The sequence below is a fragment of the Heterocephalus glaber genome, unplaced genomic scaffold (assembly GCF_053883595.1).
Source record: "Heterocephalus glaber isolate CG9 unplaced genomic scaffold, H.glaber_assembly_v1.0 deba00001773, whole genome shotgun sequence".
Taxonomy (NCBI): domain Eukaryota; kingdom Metazoa; phylum Chordata; class Mammalia; order Rodentia; family Bathyergidae; genus Heterocephalus; species Heterocephalus glaber.
Window position 1 is genome coordinate 12,230,150 of NW_028258463.1, and position 16,749 is coordinate 12,246,898.

The 16,749-nt window shown below is 52.0% G+C and overlaps 1 protein-coding gene across 1 annotated transcript; it reads left to right on the plus strand.

The window, feature by feature from the left end:
• The first annotated feature begins 13,310 nt into the window (after positions 1-13,310).
• Fzd2 (frizzled class receptor 2) lies at positions 13,311-16,385 on the plus strand. The gene has a single exon (XM_004859206.3). It carries the CDS (start codon positions 13,500-13,502, stop codon positions 15,162-15,164), a length of 1,665 nt encoding a protein of 554 aa, XP_004859263.1. The 5' UTR covers positions 13,311-13,499; the 3' UTR covers positions 15,165-16,385.
• The last annotated feature ends 364 nt before the right edge of the window (positions 16,386-16,749 follow it).

A 16,749-nucleotide genomic window follows, 5' to 3' on the forward strand; every position in this document is an offset into this window, starting at 1 on the left:
TTTCTGGGTGAGAGGGGAAGCGGGGTGAACTGTCCCGCCCTCCACATGGCGCATGCGCACTGGGTGCGCTCCGCCCCTTCGCAGGAGTCGGCCTGGGGTGGCGGAGTTGGCCTAGGTGCAGAGCGCGAGCTGGGAGAGCTGCCAGGAGGCTGCAGCACCAGGCAGCTCGAGTGGCCGTTCCCCGGGCAGCACCTCTACCCACGTGGAAGGCGTCACGAAGGGTTTCACAGCTTCTGCTGTATCGCTTGAGCAAGGACGTTTGTTCCCAAACCCCACCATGATCCCGGTAGCTTCACCCTGCCCGAAGGCCACTCTTGGGTGACATCAGCTGGTGTAAGTGGCTCCTCGGGAACTGGGATCGAGGGTGGGCGCTGTGGGGGTGTGAGGCTATGCGGCTGGGCCTTCTGCCTCTGTCAGCCTTTTGATTTCCCAAGGGGTTGTTAGACGTGACCCCTCGGTGCCTCTCGAAATGAACGACAGGACCTGTGTGGGGAGATGGGCTGCCTCGGGCTTAAGGGCCTCTTGCGCAGACCTCCTTTTTCAGCAGAGGTGCGGGGTAGAGGTCGGGCCTCGGTGGTCTGCTGGGAGCCACCTGCCTGTGGATGTGACCCGCTCCCCAGCAGGCCTGGGAGGGGCAGGTCGCTGACGGCCTGGCCACCTGCGTGGAGCTAGGAGATCACCTGCTCACCAGAGCAAGGCTTCCTGGTCAGCGGGTGTCCCCGGGTCCTTGCTAAGCCATTCTGTCTGCCTTTGGTTTCGAGGGGCCCGACCCGATGGGGAGTCGGGACCTCTCGTGCTCATCCCAGCGTGAGTTTTTAGCCCCTTCCACTAGCATGGCTATGGCTGCTGTTGCTCTCAGGCAGGGTGGCATCCAGAAGCCACTCTGTCCGCACTTTTGTTTGTGTTTGGTACCTGGGATTGAACTCAGGACCTTGCACTTGGCAAGGTGGGCACTGGAACCACTGAGGGGCTGGGAGATCCTGGGGGCCTGCTTGCCGAATTGCAGTGTAAACCCTAGGTAGAGGACGCCCTGTGGGCAAGTGGAGCCAGCAGACCAGAGAGCCTGCCGTTCTGAAGAGCCGCTCCCAGGACAGCCCGGTAAGCCCTTCATGGGTCAGTCCAGTCAGCCCAGTCACCTCAAGGGCCCATCTCCCAAGATGGATGGACTGGGGACGAGTTTCCAACACGTCCACCTCCAGGGGACACATTCAAACCACAGCACTGGAGTTTCTCCTCCAAGATGCTGTTTTCTTTGACCTTTATGAATCATCCCACATAATCCCACAGCCAGGACATGAGAACTGCTCCTGATCAGGAGCTGGCCTTGAAAGCATTCCAGGATTTATCCCAGGAATTATCGACAGTTCGTCTCCTCTTTGAGGGGTTGGTGTGCACAATTAAAGATTTTGGTTTAGCTTTCTCCTGCCATGGTTTCAGGCCAGTCCGGGATAGTGACAGTACAGAGCCTCAGTTGTCATATGGAGAGAAGGGCGCCTCTGAAAACTCTCTGGCAGTAAGCACAGGACATGTTTAGAATGCTCTTAATCCAAGCAAACACGACCAGCCTGCTGATACAGACCCAGCTCGGTGCACATGATGCCTGCAGATTCCTTCCTGCAGACCAAGGCCCTCTGAGTCTTTAGCAGTTCTGTAGCTTTGTGCAGAAGGATGCCAGTGCCCTTGGCCTCCTTTCTTCTCTTCCTTCTGCTCCCAAGGATGTTGTGGTTCTAGCTTCGTGCTTCCAGAGAGCTCCAGAGAGAACTTGCAACTCACAGTTAAGCCAGGGCCACTGTATTCAGACCATGGTGCCAGCTGGACAGCCAGGGCCAGGCCCCTGGGAAGCATCTCATGCCTCATCAGCCGTCCAATCTGAGATTTCCACACAGGCAAGTGTGGGTAAATACCTTAGTCACCTATAGAGTTCTTGAATGTCCCTGCTCTCTTCCAGCGTGCACACCACTCCAGTTAGCTGGTCAGGAAACTGGGGTTCTGCACACCCAAGGCACTCCAGCAGCACCCACTGTGCGCTAGCCCTGGGTCCCCCACAGTTCTACAGACCCAGTGGAGAAGACAGGGCAGAGGTGTGGGCAGTATTACAATGCTTGGGCACAGACGCAAGGAGAGATGTGTGCCGGGGAAGAGGAGCCATGCACAGGAGGGGTTCCGGGTATGGGCAGGAGTCTCAGGTCAGAAAAAGCTTCACAGAGGAACTGGGGGTTCTGAAGAATGAATAAGGTCAGGGACAGGGGTGAGGGAAAGGCTGGAGGAGGTACCCAGAGACATGGGGAGAGGGGATCAGGCTGTGGAAAGAATGCGTCTCAAGTACATAGGCTTCAAAACATCACGGTGTGTTGGGACAATTGCAAGTATGAGGTGTGATTAAAATATACAGTGAGAGTTTAAAATATGTATGATAGGAAAAGACACTTTGCTGTGAATCCTCCTCAGAAGCACTGTCCCTTGCTTTGAACACATTTCTCCCACGGTTCCTGCCACTTTCTGAAGCAGTTCTGGAAGTCCTCTTTCCTGAGGATCTTTTACAAGACATGATAAAAAATACAAGGGCCGGGGATGTAGCTCAGTGGCGCTGTGCCTGCCTTGCAAGCACAGGGTCCTGACTTTGATTCCCGGTACCGCCAAAAAAAAAAAAAAAATTACAGTGAACGCTGCTGCCCAGTGACAGCCAACAGAAAGGCAGGCTCCTAAACAGATGACAGTGTCCTCCCCTCATGCACCTTATTCACTGGATCTGCCACTGTGTGACTTCTGGCTCTTCCCTAAAGTCAAAATGACCATGAAAGGGAATTGTTTGGAATCAATTAGGTCACAAAAGAATTCCAGGACTATTTCAGAAAGTGGTAAGAACCATGGGATAAGTGTGTTTAAAGGGGGGGCTGTGGGGGTGCCAGTATTCTGAGGGAGATTTTGGCAATGTGTCTTTTACTGAAATACATTTTTAAAAATTTAAACATTCACAGTTTTTTGGGGGGGTACCAGGGATCGAACTCCGGACCTTGTGCTTGTGAAGCAGGCGAGTAACCGCTGAGCTACATCCCTGGCCCCTTTCGCTGTATTTTTTGGCCACGCCTCACATTTTGGCCTTGACAGCTGAAGGGCCAGGGGAGAGGAGGGAGAGGAGGCGGAGGACCGGACAGTGGCCCCTGGGGGTTTGGGTGCCCGGTGACCGTCCCGGCCTTTGGCGGTCACCAAGGACCGTGTCCGATGGCAGGAAGATCTCGCGGCTCCGGGGTGCAGAGGAGGGCGGGGGCTGTCAGGGCAGGAGATCCCTCAGGGGTCCCGGCAGAAAGGGGCAGCCTGTGACTGGGGTGCTGAGGGCAGGTGGAAGGGGCGGGCGTCAGATGTGGAAGCAGTGAGACAGGACAATCGTCCACAGTTTAGGGCTGCGCTGGCCTCCAGATGGCAAAACTAACAGAAGCGGAGGGGCGTGCAAAGCAGGAAGAAATGTGTAAAGGCAGAGAACAGCAGCTTCTAGACAGCGAGGAGGCCAGACGCAAGGAGAAAGCAGCCTTTGGCATCAGAGACCTCAAGCTCTCCCCGAGCCCTGGCCCGGCTCAAGGCGCCCATCAGAGCCCCTTGTGGCCGTATCTGTTACTGCAGGCTCTGCTTGAACGAGGGGAGCCAGGACTCAGCTGGGTCACAGCCATCCTTCCCTTCATCACACCACAATTGCCTCGTGCTGATTCCCTGATAATCAGCCCATCCTTCAGGCAGCAGCCACTCCGAGGTAGGAGCTGACAAAGGGGACGTGTCTCACATCCAGGCTGCTGCGTGTCTCTAGCCCATTGGCAGTCAGATGGCAAAGTGTGGGACAGCAGCCACTGGACAGCCCTCTGAAAGGCTCCCTGGGGCTGGGGATTTAGCTCAGCGGTTCCGGCGCCTGCCTTGCAAGGTCCCGAGTTCGCTCCCTGGTACTCCCCCCCAGTAAAAGGCTCCCTGGAACCCCCAGGTTATTTTTGCTTTTTGGAGATAGGATCTGGCTATGTAGCCCAGGCTGGCTTTAAACTTGAGATCCTTCTGCCTCAGCCAATCCCAAGTGCCAGGATTATAGATGTGTACCACCATACCCAGCCCCTCCATCCTCATTACTGTAAGTGGGACTTGTAATCCAGGGCCGAGGGGGCGTGCACAGCTGGTTCTCCAAGAGCAGAAAAGCAAGGAAGCCCAGACTCTAAGCCCAGGGTCAGGGCACAGACGTGATGCTAAATATATATTTAAGGGAAGAGAAGTCCACTCTTCTTTTCCCCTTTATGGTCCTGGCTTTGTTCTCGGTATCTGCTTGGGATACACAATCGTTACGCGCACCCAGGGAACCGGCAGTGTGCACAGGGCCTTCCTGCTCCCTTCCCGACCCTCCCCATCTCCACAATGTCCCCTCCCTGTTTTCCTACCATCTCCCTTTTATCTTCCCCTTAAATTATTTCTGTTTTGGATTTCTCATATAAGAGGAACTATGCAACAGATAGCCTTCTGTGTCTGATTCATTTCACTTAGTGTTACGGTCTCAAGATCCATCCATTTTCCTACAATTGACTCAAATTTATCCATCTTTATGGCAGAGTAGTACTCCATTGTGCATATGCATCAGATTTCCTTTATCCATTCATCTCTTAATGGGCATAGTCCATTTCCACAACTTAGCTATTATGAACTAAAAAGCACACACTTATTTTTTAGGCAAAATATTTATTGGAAGATTTTAGATATACATAATGACAACACTCATCATAAGGAATTAGCACCTGTATACATCCCACCTCTTCTTTTCTCCCATCCCCCTCCCCTCAAACCCCTAGCAAAAGCTTTGTTTCCATTTTTTCCTTCTATTTTTTTTTTTTTTTTGGTACCAGGGATCGAACTCGGGTCCTTGCGCTTGCGCAGCAGGCGGTAAAACCACTGAGCTAAATCCCTGGCCCCTCTTCCTTCTATTTTTAATTTTTTCTTGTTGCTTCCTTTCTTTCTCCCTCCTCCCTTGTTCCCCTTCCCATTTGAACACTTTCTTCCATTTCCCAACATCCATTCTACATCTCAGTCCTTATTTCTACATTTGGTTTCTCACACCCGAGAAACAATGCAATATTTAAACATGTGGGTCCCATTTATTTCACTTAAGAGTATGGTCTCGAAGTCCATCGATTTAGCTATAAATGTCTGGAGCTTAGCCTTCTTTATGGCAGAGTAGTACTCCATTGTATAAAAAAAATCTTCTTTATCCATTCATTGGTTGATGAGCATTTGGGGTGTTTCCAAGATTTAACTATTACAAATGGTGCTGCTATAAAAATGGGTGGGTTTTTTTGGTACTGGGGATCCAACTCAGGACCTTGAGCTTGCGAGGGAGGTGGTGGCACCACTGAGCTAAATCCCTGGCCATATTGTGGTGTATTCTTTTTTTTTTTTTTTTGGTACCGGGGATTGAACTCTGGTCCTTGCGCTTGTAAGGCAGGTGGTGAAACCACTGAGCTAAATCCCCGGCCCTTGTGGTGTATTCTTGATGCACTCTCTTTGCTAGCATCTTATTGAGGATTTTTGCATCTATGTTCATTAAGGAGATTGGTCTGTAGTTCTCTTTTTTGGTTGGATCCTTCTCTGGTTTTGGTATCAGAGTAATGCTTGCTTCCAGGAATGACTTTTGGAATATTGCTTCCCTTTCAATTTCATTAAAGAGTTTGAGAAGTAGTGGCATTAGGTCTTCTTTAAATTTCTTGTAGAATTCAACAGTGAATCCATCAAGGGCTAGGCCTTCCTTGTTGGTTGTTTTCAATTTCATTAGCTGATAGTGGTTTATTTCAAATTCTTATATCTTCTTGAATCAGCTTTGGCAATTCATATGTATCCAGGAATCTGTCCATTTCTCCTGTGTTTTCCGTCTTATTAGAGTACAGGTTCTGGAAGTAGGTGTTGATGATCTTCTGGACCACTGCAGAGTCTGTTGTGATTTCTCCCTTTTCATTCCTAATTGCATGGATTTGAGTCTTTTCTTTCCTTTTTTTGATAAGGTTGGCTAGGGGGTTGTCAATTTTATATAATCTTCCAAAGAATCAACTCTTCGATTCATTGATTCTTTTTGTTTTGTTTTGTTTTTTGGTACCAGGGATTGAATTCAGGACCTTGAGCTTTCAAGGCAGGTGGCGGCACCATTGAGCTAAATCCCCAGCCCTTATTGATTCTTTGTATTGGTTTTTTCATCTCCACTGCATTAATTTCTGCTCTGATTTTTATAATTTCCTACCTCATACAAACTTAGAGCTTAATTTGCTCTTCTCTTTCTAGCAGCTTAAAGTTCAACACTAGGTTGTTAATTCGAGCCCGCTCTGGGAATTCACCACTATTAATTTCCTGTGGAGCACTGCTTTCATTGTGTCCCACAAGCTCCAGTATGTTGTACTGGCATTATCATTTAATTACAGAAACTGTCTGATTTCTTCTTTAATCTCATCTTTGCCTCATTGGTTGTTCAGGAGGGTGTTAATTTCCATGTGTTTATGAAGTTCTTGTGGTTTCTTTTGCTTTTTGGGGGGGGGTGGGTACCAGGGATGGAACTCGGGGCCTTGCACTTGCAAGACAGGCGCTGGAACCACTGAGCTAAATCCCCGGCCCTCTTGTGGTTTCTTTTGAATTGATTTCCAATTTCACTGCACTATGGTCTGATAATATGCATGCGGCAATTTCAATTCCTTTGCACTTACACAAACATATTCTATGAGTTAGTATGTGGTCTATTTTGGAGAAAGTCCCATGTGCACCTGAGAAGAATGTGTATTCTGATGTTGTGAGGTGGAACACTCTGTAGACATCTCCTAAGTCTATTTGTTCAAAAGTTTGGTTCAGTTCTGATATTACATTGTTGATTTTTTGTCTAGATGATCTGTCTGTTTGTGACCCTGGGGTATTGAGGTCCCCTATTACAATTGTATTAGTACTTATTTGATTTTTTTTGTCTGTAATATTTGTTTTATATAGTTGGGTGCACTAGTATTTGGTGCATATATATTTGATTGTTATCTCTTCCTCTTGGATTGTTCCCTTTACAAGGATGCAGTTACCTTCTTTGTCTCTCTTAATCAGTCTTGGTTTGAAATCCACTTTGTTTGCAAATAGAATGCTCTTGTTTTTTTCCTGTTTCCTGTTGCATAGAGTATTGTTTGCCATCTGTTGACTTTCAGTCAATGAATTTCTTTTTGAATTAAGTGTGTTTCTTGTGTGCAGCATATTGTTGGATCTTGCTCCTGCCAGTTTGTTTCTTTTGATTGGTGAATTAAGGCCATTTATGTTGATGGTTATAACTGACACGTATTGACTTGTCCCTGTCATGTTATTTTCCTGCTGTTGGCTTCTTTCTTTCTTCTTCTGTGCTGTTGGGGTCCATGCAGTTGTAGTACTTGTTGTCTCTTTCTAGAACATCCTGAAGAACACTTTAGAGAGCTGCTTTGGTGGTCATGGATTTCTTCAGGTGCTTTTTCATGGAAGCATTTTATTTCTCCATCAATTTTGAAAGATAGTTTTGCAGGGCACATCAATCTAGATTGGAGGCTGTTGTCTTTTAGGGCTTGAAATATGTCACTCCAATCTCTCCTTAACTTGAGGGTTTGTATTGAGAAGCCTGCTGTGATTATGATAGGCTTTCCTCTATAGGTGATTTATTTCTTTTCTCCAATAGCTTGTAATATTCTCTTCTTGTGTTGAATTTCTGGAATCTTGACTATTATATGCCTTGGGGAAGATAATTTTTTATCAAGACTAATTGGAGTCCTATATGCCTCACTTATGTGTATGTCAAATTCTTTTTCTCTGTTCAGGAAATTTTCGGCCATTACTTCTGTGAACAGGTTTTTTATGTCATTTGTGCTATCTTCTGCTTTTTCATTGACTCCAGTCAATCTTATGTTATTCTTTGCATCATGTAGCAGCTGCTGGATTGATTTCTCATGGTCCCTTGCTATTTTTAAGAAATCTCTCTTTTCATGATTGTTAACCGAATCTTGTCTTCTCTGATATTCTGTCCTCACATTGGCTCATTCTACTTTGTACACTTTCAATGGAGTTTTTAAGCTCCTGGGCATCTGTTTGAATCTGTTTCATGGATTCTATTTGTTTCCTATGATGGGTGTCCATATTTCCATCATTTTTCTGAGCTCCTCTGTTTTTAAAATCTGTATCTGCTCTAGAGCCACTAACCATGTCTTTCATTTTGGTCCACATCTCTGTAGTTATCTGAGAAATTATTTCTTCTTTGATTTTTTTCTAAAGCCTCCTCATCTGCTTTGTTACTTCCATTGTTACCACTTCAGAGAGTCCAGGTGGGTGGCTTTTGGATTGTTCCACCTCATTGTCCCCTGGGTATGTCTTTGATGAGCTAAAGTCTGGCAGGGTTGCATCTTGTTTAAGTGTTGGCTCATTTTCTTTTTTTTTTTAAGTTTAATTCCTGAGTTGATGCTTATAAACTGCTCATGGCAAGTGGCTTTAGTGCCAGTATTCAGAACCCTTAGGAAATGACTACTTTTCAGATGTGTTTTCCAGGTGTAGCTGGCTTTTGGGCTTTGAGTCTGTTGCAGGATCCTACCTCTTCAATTTATTAGGGATGAAAAGTTTCTGCCTAATTGGCCCAGCCACCAGTTCTTTGGCACTGACCTATAGTTTGTTTGGTACCAGGGATCGAACTCATGACCTTGTGCATGTGAGGCAGGCACGGTGACACTGAGCTAAATCCTCAGCCCTCGTTTTTTTCTTAAAAGACCCTTAGGCAATCTCAGTCTTGGTATAACAGGAAGGACAACTGATTAGCACAGTTATATCACCTTGGCTAAACTAGTACAATGAGTAATAATAATAGGATCAAATACAGCCTAGAAAATGACAAACTGTGGTAACTATTAATTTGCCACATTTAACTGTATGAACTAGATTTGTGGTTATATAACAAAATCTAAAATGAACCAGAAAATTGCATGCGATAAATAAGCCCTTAGTATAGCAATTTTACCCTTAGGGGAGATGATTTAAAAGGGGTTGGGGGAATAGAGATATATAAGAAGAGTAAGAGATTAGAAGCAAGGCTGGAGGACAAATGAAGATCATACAAACTCTGGGAAACTGGTGAAGATAGGAAAGAAAGAGAAAGGAAGAAATGAAAACAAGAACAGAAGAGAGCAACAAAAACAAAAACCCCTAGAAACTGTGTTCAAGGCCAGGTGTGGTGGCTGGCACACACCTCTAGTTCCAGCACACAGGAGGCTGAGGCAGGAGGATCACCATGAGTTCAAGGCCAGCCTGGACTACATAGTGAGTTCAAAACCAACCTGGGTTACATAGCGTGATCCTGTCTCAAAAAAAAAGTTCAAACAAAGAAAAATCAAAACAAGAACAAGAACCAGGAAAGAGGAAAAAAGAAAAGGAAGGGCCGGGGATTTAGCTCAGTGGTTCCGCTGCCTGCCTTGAAAATGCAAGGTCCTGAGTTCAATGCCCAGTACTAAAAGAAAAAAAGTCCAATTCAAAGCATATCTCTGTTGTCACTGGTAGACAACATGGGTAGACAGAGTCTAGATCCAAGTTGATTAATCCCAGCAAGCCAGGAGTATCTTTATGGTGGAGTAGTGGATAATCCCAGCCAGTCTCCACCTTTAGTTCCACTGAAGTTCAGGCTGGTTTCTGGCTATGAGGCTGGAATCGGATTTTTTGAGCTTGCAACCATCCATGTGCCTCCTGCCAACTTGAACTCAACTCCCTGATGACTTGAACTCAGCTCCCTGACCTCCTGCTGATTTGAACTTGGCACCTGCACCCAAGACCCTGGGAGCCACTAGATGGAGTTGGCCTGTAACTGCTCTGAGTTCTGAGCTCAGTTGGCCCCTCTCCAAGATGGCTACCAGCCAATCGCCCTCTCCTGGGTGAGGCCTGAACCCGCATAACTCACCAGCCGCTGCAGTCTGCTGCATCAGCTGCTCTGTTCCACTTTCTTGATAGAGGCCTAGATCTGGCATCACCAGTACTCACTGCGAGTCTGCAGGTTCTACCCGACCTGCTGTTCTCAGTCCGGAAGTCAGTTCTGGAAGAAAGGGCTGCTTGCTACCTCCTTCCTCTTTGCTAAAGTCTCTCTCTTCACTGTCCCTGTGGACTTCAATTCTCCCTTCAGATCCTTCCTGGGTCTCAGGGGCCCAGTTCCCTCCTTCTCTTCCTCGTTCTGCAGTACACACAATTCTTATAGACATCAGGGCTGTGTGCTGGAGACAGGGCCCAGGCCTAAAAGCCAAGCAGAGAGCTGGGCAGTGTTTGACTTCGCTGTCACCTGTTCGTTACATGACCTTGAGGTAGAGTTTTCATGGACAAAACCAGCGCCTGCCCTGTGCGTGCACAGGCAGTGATTCATGGGGGCTCAATAAATGGTCGTGATTTCCCTGGTCTTCAAGGATGAATGAAATTTAACTCACATAACTTTTTTTTTTTTTTGGTACCGGGGATCAAACTCGGGACCTTGGGCTTGTGAAGTAGGTGGCGGAACCACTGAGCTAAATTCGTGGCCCCTAACTCACGTAACTTTTTATCTTGGTGCTTTATGATTAAGAAATTTATTTTGTCATTCTGAAATTATTTTAGACATGTCTCACTTTTTTTAGGGGGTAAAAACTCGGGTCCTTGCACTTGCAGGGCAGGCAGCAGCACCACTGAGCTAAATCCCCGGCCCAATGTCTCACATTTTTTAAAAATCTGTTTTTTTGGAGGTCTTTTTGGAGATTGAACAGAGGCTGTGTGCTCTGTCACTGACCACGTCCCCAGCTGAAAAGCCTTAGTTTTGGTCCCACCGTAGGAAGGGGAAACTGAACTTTCAAGAAGCAGACCAGCTGCTCCGGCCGTGTATCCACAGGCAGAATTAGGGTCCTGTGTAAGTTAATGACCAATCTAATGTTTCTAAAAACTCAAAGCGAAGGGCTACATCTATCAAATGACAAGTGACAACCTTTTGTTTCAGGCTTCCTGTATGCCATCAAGAAGGCTGGTTGAGCACGTGTGGTGGTAGGCCTGTAGTTCCAGCACTCTGGGAGGCTGATGAAGGAGGGTCCCAAATTCAAGCCCAGCCTGGGCAATGTAGCAAGACCGTGTCTAAAACCAGAAAATAAGAAAGGCTGGGGCTGTTGTCAGTGCAGGGGCCCTGGGTTCAGTCCCAGCCTGACTCATCTGAAGACAGTGTCCTGGCCCTGTGCACATGCTAGCTGCTCACAGGGAAGACAGGAGTGGCCATGACACACTGACTTCTTGTGTCACCTAAAACGCTTCGCAAGTATAAGATCTCTGTGGAGCTCTGGGGGGCTACAACTTTTTAAATTTAAATGTTTCTTTTGTTCAGGGCTGAGGATTGAAACTAGAGGCCCAGGTGAGCAGCCACCCCTGCCCCCTGCCCTCCCGTGTCTCTTGTTTTTCGACGGGACAGGCATAGAAGCAGGGCCTCCTGTGTGACAGGCCACATCTACCACTGAGCCATGCTTCCAGCCCATTTGTAACTTCTGAGACAGGGTCTCCCTAAATCGCTAAGTTGTCTGCCTCAGCCTCCCTGAGTGCTGGGATGAGAGGAGTGGGTTGGCACCCCTGGTATCCCTGCTGTCAACTCCTGAAAGGCAAGGACACTGGCATTTTCTTCCACATCCTCTGGAGCCCCTACAATGGTGGCCAGAAAGCAGAAGTCTCAGCAGAAGTGTGCTGAAGGGTCTTGGGGTCAAGGCTGGGGTCCAGCTGCCGTCCAGGCTGAGAGGGACCCTGGGCTTCATTCCCCAGCATTAGAACCCCCAGGCTGTGAGAGGGAAGTGTGCTGAACAGAGTAAGAGCTTGACTGAGTGACCCCAAGGAGGTCCTTGCTGGTGTCTTCCAGCCCCAACTTCCCCTCTGCCTCAGGTTGGCCAGGGAAGGGACAACTGTCACTCAGGCCTGGCCTCGGGCTGTGGGAAGGAAGCAGAAGATGCAATGTTTGCCTGGGAGATGAGTGGGGCGCCCTGAGGTGAGGCCCAGCAGAGCACGACAGGCGAGTGGGCGGCCCTTGGGACCCACAGCAAGGTGGCCTGTCCCCTTGATTCTGAAGGAAAACTCCTCCCGGAGGGGGAAAGGCGACTTCCCCAGGATACAAAAGGGCGGCTTTCAGGTTGCAGAGAATCTGAAAACCTTTCTGTCCTTCACTCCATCACTTTTTGAATCTCAACCCAGGCCCGTCCCCTCCATCCCTCTCTATATAGTTTCCTTTTCTTCTTTCTTTTAAACTTCTTGGTTTGAAAAGCGACCCTTTCCCGGATCAGGGCAGCAGTCAGCCCGTTTTCTTTCTTCCTTCCAGCCCCTTTCCCTGGGGCCCACAGCACACTCACCCCTCACCCCGGCAGGGAGATTTGCACGCGAGCCCCCGCTCCGACCCTCGAGAACTTGGCGGGGGCGCCCCCCCCCGCGCGCGCGCGGCAGCCCCGCCCCACCACTTTCGGGGGCCCAGGCTCGGGCACCCCCTCTCGCGAGGCCCAGTCTGGAAGCTCTCAGGAGGCGGAGGGCGGCACTGCAGAGCTCGTATCCTCAGGCCCGCGACCCACCCCGACCCCATTAACTTCCGATCACAACTCCCCAGCTCCGCTGCACATTCTGGACTGGGGGTGTGGGCGCGCGGCTGCTGTCCCCTGCCCCCCACCCGAGTTCCCGAGTCTGTCACTCGGAAGGGCCACTGCCACCGAGAACCATAATGGGCTCCTTTGTGCTCCTGCAGGGCAATTTTGCCCCGGTCTCCGGGCCCCTTTAAGAGCCTCTTAAAGAGACAGGCTTCCATTTTCAGAGGGTCGTGGAAGGGTGCGAGCAGGGGGAGGGGCCAGGCGAGCCCCAGGGCCTGAGCGCGGGGTTAGGCAGCACGTCGGCCCAGGCTCCGCCAGAAGGGGCAGAGACAAAAGTCTGTAAGTTGCTAGTTCTTTTTTTTTTTTAAGTAAAAAAGTTTTAATTCGAAGTTTTTGATTTGCAACCTCGAACGGGAAGGGGGCATCTGGAGCAACAGGGACAGGGCAGCGTCCTCCAGGTGGCTTGGGGGCCGGCGTCTGAGTTCGGGGACAGGGTCTCTGGGGCCCTGGCGGAGCCCCCCCCCCCCACTGCCTGTCTCTTTAAAAGCGGGGGGGGGAGTGGTCCTGGGCATTCGGTTTCGGGTCTCATTACGGCCAGCGACCAATCAGAGCCCGGGGCGGGGCCCTATTTTGAATCTGATTGGGCCGGCGCACATTGGGGCCGGCGCTGAGCGCTCGACGGGGAGGTTTCAAGGATCCCTTTGGGGGGAGGGGGTAGGCGGGGCCGCCGGCGGGGGCCTCCTTGAAACCGACTAATTGGGATCGGAGAGGCCAAGGTGAGACTGCTGGAGGCACAAAGACGTCCGCTGGAGGAGCCGGAGGAGCAGAGCCCTGACTCGGCGGGCACGGGCCGAGTTCGCGCGGGCCCGAGGGGGCCGGGCCGGGCCGGGCCGTCCCGCGCTCCTGGGCAGCATGCGGCCCCGCCGCGCTCCGCCCCGCCTGCTGCTGGCGCTGCTGCTCCCGCCGCTGCTGGTGCTGCGCGCGCGCGCCGAGCGAGGCCTGTCGGTGCCGGAGCACGGCTTCTGCCAGCCCATCTCCATCCCGCTGTGCACCGACATCGCCTACAACCAGACCATCCTCCCCAACCTGCTGGGCCACACGAGCCAAGAGGACGCGGGGCTGGAGGTGCACCAGTTCTACCCGCTAGTGAAGGTGCAGTGCTCTCCCGAGCTGCGCTTCTTCCTGTGCGCCATGTACGCGCCCGTGTGCACCGTGCTGGAGCAGGCCATCCCGCCGTGCCGCGCCATCTGCGAGCGCGCGCGCCAGGGCTGCGAGGCGCTCATGAACAAGTTCGGCTTCCAGTGGCCCGAGCGCCTACGCTGCGAGCTCTTCCCGCGCCACGGCGCCGAGCAACTGTGCGTGGGGCAGAACCGCTCGGAGGACAGCGCGCCGGGTACCGCGCCGCCCGGGCCCGCGCCTGGCACCGCGCCCGCCTCGCCCGCGCCTCGCCCCGCCTCGCCGCCCGCGCCCCCGTTCCGCTGCCCGCGCGTGCTGCGCGTGCCCGCCTACCTGAGCTACCGCTTCCTGGGCGAGCGCGACTGCGCCGCGCCCTGTGAGCCGGCGCGCCCCGACGGCGCGCTGTTCTTCTCGCAGGAGGAGACGCGGTTTGCGCGCCTCTGGATCCTCACTTGGTCCGTGCTGTGCTGTGTCTCCACCTTTTTCACTGTCACCACCTACCTTGTGGACATGCAGCGCTTCCGCTACCCTGAGCGCCCCATTGTGTTTCTGTCCGGCTGCTACACCATGGTGTCCGTGGCCTACATCGCGGGCTTCCTGCTGCAGGAGCGCGCCGTGTGCAACGAGCGCTTCTCGGACGACGGCTATCGCACGGTGGTGCAGGGCACCAAGAAGGAGGGCTGCACGCTGCTCTTCATGGTGCTCTACTTCTTCAGCATGGCCAGCTCCATATGGTGGGTCATCCTGTCGCTCACCTGGTTCCTGGCGGCCGGCATGAAGTGGGGCCACGAGGCCATCGAGGCCAACTCGCAGTACTTCCACCTGGCGGCCTGGGCCGTGCCCGCCGTCAAGACCGTGGCCATCCTGGCGCTGGGCCAGGTGGACGGCGACGTGTTGAGCGGCGTGTGTTTCGTGGGGCTGCACAGCCTGGACCCCCTGCGTGGCTTCGTGCTGGCGCCGCTCTTCGTGTACCTGTTCGTGGGCACGTCCTTCCTGCTGGCGGGCTTCGTGTCTCTTTTCCGCATCCGCACCGTCATGAAGCATGACGGTACGAAGACCGAGAAGCTGGAGCGCCTCATGGTGCGCATCGGCGTCTTCTCCGTGCTCTACACGGTGCCGGCCACCATCGTGCTGGCCTGCTACTTCTATGAGCAGGCCTTCCGTGAGCGCTGGGAGCGCTCCTGGGTCAGCCAGCACTGCCGCAGCCTGGCCATCCCGTGCCCCGCGCCCCACGCGCCGCGCGCCGCGCCCGACTTCACGGTCTACATGATCAAGTACCTCATGACCCTCATCGTGGGCATCACGTCGGGCTTCTGGATCTGGTCTGGCAAGACGCTGCACTCATGGCGCAAGTTCTACGCGCGTCTGGCGCGGGGCCGGCGTGGAGAGACCACCGTGTGAGAGCGTGGGCGCCGGCGGGCCCCAACCCGAAGCCGGCCTTGCCCCTGCCAGGTCTGTAATTGGAACTGTAAATAGTCTTTGCAAATGTAATTATATATTTTCTATTTAAAAGAAAAAAGAAGAAAAAAAAGAGCAGGAGAGCTCCCGGCTGAAGACTGGGTGGGGTGCCGAGGCTGAGACCTGAGGGCCCCGGGCTGGGCCAGGGGTAGCTGGGAGACCCGGGGACACCAGAGCCGGTTCTGCGGCCCCTGCCCGCGCTGGGGCTTCGGAGCTGCGGGATGTTTGGGGCCTAGACCTGGATTCATTTTGAGTTCCCTTTCTGCCCTTCCATCCCAGCTCATGTGCCCTGGGTCCGCGGTACTTGGAAACCTAAGGGAAGGGAAGAAAAAGAATAAATCAAACCTGAGGCGGGGGCGGGCGGACAGCGGACCGCGGAAGGGAGCAGCGGCCCGGTGCCCTCCTCTGCAGCTTTAAAGTCTGCGCCTCTCCTCCCTCAGCTCCTGCCGGATCACTCCACACACACCCCACTTTGGTCCTGTCTGGACCCTCAGCCTTCGGACTTGGTGGGAATTCAGGAGTTTTGAGGCCCTGCGTCTCTCCCCTCGTTCCCTGCAATCCGATGTCTCCCTGAAGTCTCCCCACTTCCCCCAGTCGACTGAAAGCCCTCCCTTGTTCAGGGTGGCCTTTGGGGGCTGGTTTGTGTGTTATAAGTGGATTTTTATTGCTGTTTGGGGCCTTTGTTTTTTCCTCCAAAAAAAGCAATAAAAAATGGGTTGGGGTGGAGGGAAGTACTGATGGGCTGGTGGGATTTTCAGTCTTAACAAAAGACTGGTTTCTTTTAAAACTTGTCCAAAGGATAGAAAAAAAAAGTGGGTGCCTGGCTGGGAGAAGGCTGGGGGCCCCGGGAGGCCGTGGGGTGGGCGGTGTTTACCACCGGTGCCCGCGTCTGGGGGGATTCGCGGAACAGATGTTTCTTATCTTCCCCTCCCCCACGAATGAGACCCAAGACTTTCCCCGCGAGCTGCCTGCGAAGCGGTGTATAAAGTGTCTGCTGGCTTCCAACACATCCGTTCCCTCAACTATTTGGAATATTTTAGAAGTCTAATTCCAAAGGATCAGTCTGAAGACAACTGTGCCAGTAACTCAGTTTTCCAATCTCCTATTCCTTGATAATCGTGCAAATTAGAAGCTAATAATTATAATAAACTGCATTTAATTATCTTCCCGAGGTCTAGCCCTTTAATTGCATTTAACAGGCTGTAACTTTTTATTAGCTTTTCCAAACCGCGCCCCGCTCCCGCGCCGGGGGTGGGGGTGGGGGTGGGGCGGAAGTGGGCTTCCAGCCCCGGCTCTCGCCGTTTCGCTGAAATGCGACGGGGAAGGTGTCTCGTCTGCCTTTGTTGGCTGGCCTGGGACGGGAGAGTGCGCCGAGGCCACCCAGGACGGTGCACGGCGGCGCGGGGGTCCGCTCTGCCCCTTGCGGGCCCGAGCCGGAGCCGGGCGGGTTAAAGCCCCCTGTGTCGGCAATGAGCGCGCGCGTCTCCGCCTCCGAGGGCCCCTCAGCCGTGGCAGCGCCGGCGGGGTC

What these genes read in the sequence shown, in the direction of transcription:
- Fzd2 (XM_004859206.3), top strand. Translation starts at nt 13,500, where the DNA reads ATGCGGCCCCGCCGCGCTCCGCCCCGCCTGCTGCTGGCGCTGCTGCTC.